General features: G+C 41.7%; 1 protein-coding gene across 1 annotated transcript in view; it reads right to left on the reverse strand.

Moving 5' to 3' along the window:
- LOC139917252 (pyruvate carboxylase, mitochondrial-like) overlaps nt 1-4,258 on the reverse strand; it is a 281,612-nt gene extending 277,354 nt beyond the window's left edge. Inside the window, exon 1 of the mRNA XM_078291757.1 lies at nt 3,793-4,258. Within this exon, the coding sequence (XP_078147883.1) occupies nt 3,793-3,794 (2 nt within the window). The 5' untranslated portion in view covers nt 3,795-4,258. The remainder of the gene's footprint in view (nt 1-3,792) is intronic.
- Nucleotides 4,259-9,740: the final 5,482 nt, after the last annotated feature.

The raw sequence follows: 9,740 nt of genomic DNA on the forward strand, positions 1-9,740 counted from the left end.
CCAGGCCCTTTACCAGCTGTGTCAACAAGATGCTCCAGCCTCCTGCTGCTACAGACTGACCCTGTAGTACTATGATATAAGATATGGAGGAAAAACACAACAATATTTCTGAAATAAATCTTGAAGTACGCTTTACTCTATTAGCCCTTCTGTCACATTTGATTGGGCTGGAGCATGGCTTGATAAAGGCCATGATTATTTGCCTTGTTAGATGGAGGTGTGGGACTCCAGCTTTCTGGACTCATAATCATAACATCTCTCTTTTCAAGAGCTCCCTGTTCAAAATAAAAGTCTTAACATTTTGTGTCTGACAGTAAAACAGCAACAGCAACGGGAGAACACTCTCTACCACAGAGCTAGAGCCTGTCTGAGAGAGATGACCAACAATATATATTTTATATTACAACAGAGAGCGCAATGCCCTCTAACACCCCATCCATAGAAATGAGCCTGTAAAGTAGGCTACATTCTTTCAAACTGTACATGAAAAGGGAAGGCCTGGCAGACAAGCAGCCATTGTAGAAGTCCCACTTTTTACTACCTACATGCTCTGGCTTCATCCCCAATAGGAATTGTAATAGGGGGAAAAAAACAAATTTTGCTCTCTTTATTAACACAAATGACAAGGAATGGTCTCACAGCTGGTTGGTTAACACACTATGTTATGTTATGTTACAATATACTGACTTGGTTCTACTATTATAAGTTTAAGAGAGAATTATCTGCAGTGCTAATGCAGGCTAAATACACGAAGGGAGACTTATACAATGGAAAGACCCTATAACCCCTCTGCAGGTGAGGGGCGACTAAAAGCTTAACATGGTCATATTATTCAACGTAGCATGATGGCTCCTCTACATCCTGAGGAAGCAGGTAGCTCTCAGACACTCTTGATGCTAATCATAAATGCAATGTTGCCAGCATGGGGAGTTGTACGATTATATTGTATCCTAGCTAATTACTTCTAACATGAAACTGTGAATGCTAATCCCAGATGCTAAGCTACTAGCATGTGTGTGATTGTACTATTACTACTACACCAAGGCTATTATGAGTCATAACTGCTATATCATGAGTCAGTGCTTCTTTAACAAAAGGTCGGGACCCAAAATGGCTGACAGCCTTGATTGTGAAGGGTCCCAGCATGATAAGAGTACTACTGTATTTTAATGAGCTGGGTCTAAGGACAACAATAAATGTACAACATTTTGCGGTCTGGTCAGACCAGATTTAAGAAACTCCAGTCTATGCTAATCACAAATGCTGTAGGAATCAAACTGTAAGGCCAGGTTGGTGCTAGTGTGGCACACGTTGAGTCACATGTTGTACCAGTTCTTTCTGCACACGTCTTCCCCCACAACCGTGACACATTTAATTTATACAGAAAACATGCAGGTTGTTTCTGAAACTTCCTAAAAAGCAGTCTATATGGGTATGTTAATAATAATGGGAATGACAAGGACTACAAATTATAAACCTTGACACTGTGCATATCCATCCTTCGACCATCTCACTGGGACTACCTGCATCCGACCAGTTATTAGCTCGACTTCAGTGTCAGGAAATAAGGTTGCTAACTACTGATGCCAACTCCAGAACTATTGCTTACTATTACAGGACTGGGTCTAATTTCTAATTTTGCAGAGGTAAACAACTCATTGGGGCTGAACATGCCACACGCTCGCTTTGTTTTCTACTGCTTTGATGTTCAAATCAAAACAGTTCAGCTGGCCCTGTCAAGCGCTGCTCCTAGACTCTACAGTGAAAGCGTGTTCTGAGAAGCTTGTGTCCTTTGAATTTTTTCAATTTTCAGAGCAGAGGAAAGCAATTTAGAAGTGTGATCTATGAAAATGTGAAAACGTCAGTCCCTACATTGTGTCCCTTTTGAAATTTACATGGTGAATTATTTTTTGGAGCATATGCTTATAAATTGGGAGCACCCCTGCGTCGTTGTCAAGATAACTTTACGGCTGTGTCGCAGTTGTCTTGGCCTTAATCAATTTATTAACCTTGGTATTACTGTGGAAAGTCACAATGGGAGGGAATAAGAGAATGGCACGTGACCTTCAGACACTGCAACACACACACACACACACACACACACACACAAACACAAACAAGGCCACTAGTTATTCCAAAGGCTTAGGACAAAACAAGATTGAGGATGTAATTTTTGTACTCATTTTTTTTTAACAGGTGAAAGTTTTGCTGCCTTTTTCCTGCCTTTGTGTGTTTCTGATCCCCTCCCTGCTAGAGGATGTAGATACTTCTTATGACTTGTGAGAAGAACTGTACATAATCAATATGTATGATTCCCATTTGGGCCTCCCTGAGATCTGGGATGAGACAGCTGTTCTCCATGTTCCCCGCTGTTTGGAGCAGAGTAAAGGTTGCCTTAAGGATGAACAAACTGTACAGTCAAAATGATACTGACATAACAGTTCTGTACGCAAGCAAGCACGCATGCACAAGCACACACACACACAAACAGACTCAGAGCTTGGATAGGTTCAAAGGTGAAAGACCAGAGACAAAATTTCTGCAACACAGAGAATCAATGAGAAAATCAGGCTATCACAAACATACACACACACACACACACACACACACACACACACACACACACACACAAGCACGCACACACAGTTACAAGCTCCTTTGATGTGCAGCTTACAAGAAAACAAGCATGTTATGCAAGCTACAACTTTCAACACATAAATGCATGGGCAATCACTATTTTCCTGTACATACACACAAAGTAAAACGTAGGCCCTAATGCAGGGCTTCCTACCCTTTTAAATGTTACTGACCCCCACATATACCCCCATTTGGTAAAATATTGTCCTAAGGAATCCCATCTGTGAATTTTGTTGTTGTTAGTAATGACTTCATAGGGAATTACATTACCATCAGCACTGTAGGTTTGGCGGTAACAGCGGGTACAGTGAAAGCTATGATGAAAACAATCCTCTACTGGCACATTCTGTCATTGTGCCAACTCGTAAGGAGTGAATTAAAAGTGAAATTATACCTCATAAAAAGAAGGATAAGGCTTTATGCACGGCATATACTATAGGTCAAGAGGTGCTGGAGAGTGCAAGGAGGTCATCAAAGCTAAAGCAAAAAACTCCATATATATACACATGTGGTTGTAACCGCACACTAAAGGCCCAGGACTATGGATTCAATACAAAAAAGGACCCTTATTGAAGACTGTCATGAGCTACGTATTTCGCACACAGCTTCATCATACAGTAATACAGCTTCATTATTGCTAGGGACCCCATGCTACAACCTCAAGGACCCCTAGAGGTCCTCAGACCCCACTTTGGGAACCACTGCCATGAGCAGTTGCAGCTCTCATGTGCAGCTTTCAAAAGACAAGGCTCTAACATAGCTGTGACAGAAGTGTCAATCAACACAAGTACACAAGCAAGCATTCGCTCTCTATGCCAGCTTCCAGCACATAGAGCTATACACAATTTCTCCCTCAGGCAAACACACACACTAAGTCACATGTTGGCCTGAAGAGTTGCACTTATTTTATGTACAGCTTGCAGAGTGCAATGTCCCACTGTAGCAACTGCTAGCATCTGTGCAGGTAAGACATGACACACACACACACACACTACTATATGTCTATTACCACGTTGACATTAGGACACCTGCAAGTACACATGCATCCATTCAAACACTTAGAAAGAAAAAGGTGAACTGTTTACCTTTAGGTCAAATGCGCTCAGTGACACCCACTCTCATTCACACACACACACGTCACCCATCAGTACTCACATGTTGGTGCTGTATCGGTATCTGTAAATGATGTGAATCCGCTGTCAAGTAACCGGACACCGAATGTAAACAGTCGACTATCAGTTAAGAGTGTGTGTGTGTGTGTTTGCTTGTTTGCTTGCTAACCTCTCTCACACACACTTACAGACACGCTGCTGCTCGGAAAAGGAAGCGAGAGGAGAGGGGGGGGTTATATACACGCGCGCGCGCACAGAGAGACGTACACACACACACACCGGGTGACTTCGGGACGGACGAGCGCGTGCCCAAAGCGACGACACACACACACACAGACACACTTGCTCAGTCCCTCATATGTAGTAACGGCGCTATGACTCTGAAGCTAGTTGCTAACTGTCTACGGTAGCTAAGTTAGCTAGCAGCTGGCACCGTCCGTCTCCGTCTGGCGGATATAGAGACGAGTCTGCTACTGCGCCTGCTTCTGTTAATCTCTCTCTCTCTCTCTCTCTCTCTCCCTCTCTCTCTCTCTCTTTCTCTCTCTCTCTCTCCCTCTTTCTCTCTCTCTCTAAGCTTTCATCCTCTCTCTGTGACATTACGCAACTGGTCACGCCCCTCTTCTCTCAACCAATCAGAGAAGAGGGCATGGCAGCGCGCAGCATTTAAAGAGCTCGACTGAATTGAATTGAATTGAATTGAATTGAGAGGAGAGAAAGAGAGAGAGATACTTGAATTGAATTGAATTGAATTGAATTGAATTGAATTGAAAGAGGAGAGAAAGAGATAATTGAATTGCATTGAATTGAATTGAATTGAATTGAATTGAATTGAATTGAATTGGATTGAATTTAATTTAATTGAGAGAGCAGAGAGAAAGAGAGATAATTGAATTGAACTGAATTGAATTGAATTGAATTGAATTGAAAGAGGAGAGAGAAAGAGAACAAGATCATTTAATTGAATTTAAATGAATTGAATTGAATTGAATTGAATTGAATTGAATTGAATTGAATTGAATTTTCATAGTCATCTGTTTAAGTCCATAATATTGCTTTGGTAAGATACATTTCTTTCCTGTCTTGCTGTTAAAGCATATTTGACCTGACCTGAATTGAATTGAATTGTATTCAGTTGATTTAAATTGAAATGGAGGAGGAGAGAGCCAGGGAAAGAAATGACAGAAAGGGATAGAGAAAAGATACATAGAGAGAGAGAGAGCTAGAAGAGAGAGAGAGGGAGAGAAAGAGAGAGAGATGGGAAGATAAAGTGATATTTTTGGAGGGGGGGCATCCACTTCATTTAGCACAAATAATTCAATGCACATCACATCCTCCCTGTTAAAATGAGGACAGACACCCAGTAGGTGCAGGAAACACAGAGTCAGTGTGTTAAAGGCAGAGCTCTGCAGCGACGTTGTCCTTGAGCGCTGTCTAGTGATCGGTTTCTCCATAACTTCCTTGTAGCTTTAACCATTTGTGGGGAAAAGACAAAACTGACTCAGTTATATGATTGTTATATTAAATAAAAGCTGGGTAAACTATGGCATCTAGTCAGTGATCATCATAAGACAAACACCACCCATATAAAAAAGACCGTTATCTGTTCAGAAAAGTATTTTGTATTTGTTTTCTTTCCCTATCTTTGTATAACTTACATCATAACACTTTGTATGATTTCATGAAGATATACATCAGACTAAAAAGGTGGATGAACTTTATTCTGCAAATAAAACATTGGGCAAACTGAGTTTAGCATTTACTGTCCACTATATCCCTGATTATATTGTATTAAGTTATGTCACTGATATGATTGTTTGATTTTTACAAGGACAAATACAATGGTGGGTGTATCAAAGTATTTTAGTGATTACATGTACTATTACTACATGCAGACGCCCACCTGGTGTAATAAAAAGGCAACTTCAGCCTTTCCAAAGGGAGGAAGAGAGTGAAAGAAAGAAGAAGGGAGGGGAGGAAGGGGAGAACACGAGAGGAGGAGTGATTTAGTATTGAAAGTGGATGCAGTGGTGGAGTGCAGAATGAAAGAAAGAGAAAAAATCCGGAGGAGGAGAGAGTGGGAAAAAGAAGGGATTCGATTACAGGCTTTAAAAGTGGTTCTTTGTAGTTCTGCTTGGTGAAGCAGACAATAGACAACCATGCTTTTATCTCAAGGGAGCCACACAAACACACACACACACACACACACACACACACATACACACACACACACACACACACACAGACACACACACGTTTTGTGAGGACATTGCATTAAAACCATTCATTAATTACCTCCTAGCCCTAACACTGACCCTAAACTCACGATTTTCTCCATCTTTCTATCCATATTTCCATGCATTGATGTGAAGATAGAAGTCCAAGAACACACACATGTAGAAACAAACACACATGGGATTTGACGCGCAGGTACACACATACGTGAACGTTTCTCAACTCTTGTTTGTTCTCTTATCCATTCTAGATAACAGAGTCTGCGTCAATGACATTCCGTAAAGGACGCAGTCAAACTCGACCCGACTGACAGAAGTGGCCAGTCAATGATGTATTCAAAGCAGGGATCAATCATTTAATCAGTCAATCAGAAGACATATACCCAGAGATAAACACAGTCAGGTACAGTGGGACTGGATCTCACTTCAAATGACCTACAATTTGTCTTTGACCTGTTTTCTCTTATTACCTCATACTCCCAGCTCTCCCTGCTTTTCTTTCTCACCAAACTTGAATTGTACTGTGCTTTCTTTTCTCTCTCTCTCTCTCTCTCTCTCCCTCTCCCTCTGTATCTCTCCCTCTCACGTCTCTCTCTCTCTCTCTCTCTCTGAAAGGGTGTGATTGATACCACACTCTCGTCTCTTCTCACACTTCTCCTTTTTCCTTCCAGAAGTAGGAAGGTGTGCTATGTGAAGCGGGCCAACCACAGCCTGCCAAAGCGTTACATCACTGGCGCTGGTGTAGCTAGGCCACAATGGGCCTGGCTGAAGAATTTTTAATGGGGCCCTCCTCCCTCCTCCCTCCTCCCTATATAGCTGACTCTCCCGATAATGTTTATTCTGTTGTCTTTTTGTGTGCTTGCATGGGTGCACATGTGTCTGTATGCGCATGTGTGTGTGTGTTGGGTGGGGGTCAATATTTACCCTCCAAGCGGCCCCCCTAGCCCCATGGACCAGGGGCCAATGGCACAGCAAACCCTCCCTGTGTCTACGACCCTGATTACTTGTGTGCCAACTTAGTTTTATTGCCTGTTTCTGAAAAAGGAAAACCTCACACATGAGCAGTGATAACAACAATCCGCTATAAGTATTATCTAGTAGTAAGACATAGTGATAAAGGGTTTATCAGAGTCTAGACAAGCTAGGTATCACTGCCTTTTGGCTTCAATGTGTAAGGCTTATAATACAGAAAGAACGAGCCATGCAGAGTCAGAACAGACACTATGGCAAGTGCCTGATGGAGAGAAATAGTTAAGGAAAATTCAAAGTTTCAAGTTTTTCCTTTGACAATGTCATGGTTGTGCCTACTGTTACTTAACAAAGACCAACCTCTAACTGTGTCAATGACATGCATTCTCTGAAATCCTCCACTCTAGTATGCACTCATTTGCTAGAATAGAGCGAAGCAAGTTCCTACTTGTAGGGTTTGAGGTGTTTAATAGTTCCTCTTCTTCAGGAGAGGAGGAAGAGGAGGAAGCATCTTTGCCCAGGCAGGCTACTTTTTAATAGTCATCTGGCCTCCATCTGCTCTCAGTTGTTATAGCTCAGCATGTGCAAAATGTGCTAAACACTGTGTCAGATCTTAAAGGTGTACCTTGCCACTTTGAATTTTACTCTGCTTGTCCTTATCCACTTGTCACGTGTCAACAACGTTTCAGCATTTGTCCTTCAGCTTCCCTAAATAACAGCTAGTTAGCATTGTAAGCAGTTTTACATCTCATTACCTGGCAGTGAGACAAAGTCAACAAAGCTTTGCCAGCTTCTGCCCTGGTATTATGCATTCATGTGCCAAAGGAGGACCGTCTGTGACCTGCTACCTGCGACTGCTAAAGTTTGAGTTAACTGATAAGGAGTGAGGTAACCATATTGGATCAGAGTGTAGTTCTACTGGCTAAATGTAGGAATACAAAGTCCATAAAAGACTGTAGGTTTTCCAAACACTGAATCACTCAGGCCGACTCGTTTCAAATGTTAATTGTCACACAAGTCGGTGTATGAGAGATTAAGTGTTCAGCAAACCTACTGTATAACTTTTATTGGATGTTCATACTGCTATCAAATTCCACAGAGAAAAAGTTATATGATTTTGTAATTTGTTGCATTATATTTTAATACAAAACAGGTACCCCTTGTGCTTTTTTATAACTAGGCGTCATGCTTTCACGGTTATTTATGATGGGCAGCCTATGCTCCATTTATACTTATTGTAAGTTACTCTTGACTATTAGTATTATTGTTATTATTATAAAAGTGACACAGTGTTATGTAATCAGTATGTCATTCTTTTTCACCATGGCCTTGTCCCCATATAGTGAACTGACTGAAGAAGCTAAAAAAGAAAGCAGAAAACGAGAGAGAGAGAGAGAGAGTTGGGTTCGGTCAACTGGCAAAGAGCTGCTGAGCATGAATAGATGAATGGAAACTGTTCAGTAACTTTTCTCTCTGTGCCCCCCTTCTCTCTCCCCATTGGTCTGGTCTCCCTCTGTCTCTCTCTCTGTCTCTCTCTCTCTCTCTCTCTCTCTCTCTCTCTCTGAAAAGGCCTACATTCAGGACCTTTGGGTGCTGCCCCTCTCATTTTGTCTCCCTCCCCCTTGTTGCAGAAAGAAAAACTTCCAATTAGAGAGCAAGAACAAAAACATAGTAAGACTGAGATTGCCTCAGGCCAGAGCCATCCATCTGCAGTAAAAATACTTACGAAATTACATTAAAATCAGCAAAGGCCCAATTAGTCCTCCACACTTGATGTCAGAATGTTTAATAAGCTAATGTTTCTATATGTTTTATATTGCTTAGCATGGTTTCAGGAAACAAAAACAGAATCAAGGGAGGCTTATGAGATTTTATTGTCACAACTATTGTAAATGCAAGTTTTTCGAAAGGAAAGTTTGGGATAGATAGATGGGTGCACTGATCACACGAAAAGGGCGAGAAAAGAGGAAAAAAATGATATTGGTGAGAAATGTATTTAAATTTTTTATGGATTAGCAGTAGATTGAGATATATCAGGTGACCCTGAAAGTAAAGTAAAGTAGAGCACATTTATCAGCAAGACACAGCCCAGTGCTACAGAGGTGGGAGGTGCAGTGATAGAGAGAGAGAGAGAATGAGAAATGAACATGGGGGAGAGAGAGAGAGAGAGAGAGAGAGAGAGAAAGGAGGGCAGACAAACTGTACTAGACATGTTGGACTTTTGTCCGGGGGAGCGAGTGTTTCAGGGGGAGGGACCATTTTAAAGGCCATTGTTAACCGTTATAGGGACACACACACACACAAACAAATACACGTGCATGCACACAGCACGCAGTCAAGCACACACACACTCGAACACCTACATGCATGTACAGTATATACAGTATGTGTACGTATAGCTTTGTTTTAACAATGATAGCTACAAGGACGTATTGCATATTGCAGGTACCTGCCTGTTGCGTTGCATCACAGTATATGCACATGGACTAACAGCCACACAAACACTGTTATCGTTATCACAACCACAGGAACACACATAAAGATACAGGACCAAAGAATACCTACCGCCTTAAAGGACCACGCAGGAATGCATGAAGGAATAAAGATACAGCTGACAGCGGAGGTGACTTGTAAGGAAACATGAAGACAGACAAGAGAGGACTTGTCTCTGTTTAACTTGGTCTCCACTGGGTTTTGTGGGATTCATGCCTTCATCACTGACTGTACTGTTCAAGGACAGTGAGCAGACTGGAAAGCTTAGACTGCAGTTTGAGTTTGAGTTTGAGTTTGA

Source organism: Centroberyx gerrardi, chromosome 23, assembly GCF_048128805.1.
Source record: "Centroberyx gerrardi isolate f3 chromosome 23, fCenGer3.hap1.cur.20231027, whole genome shotgun sequence".
In the NCBI taxonomy this organism is placed as follows: Eukaryota; Metazoa; Chordata; class Actinopteri; order Beryciformes; family Berycidae; genus Centroberyx; species Centroberyx gerrardi.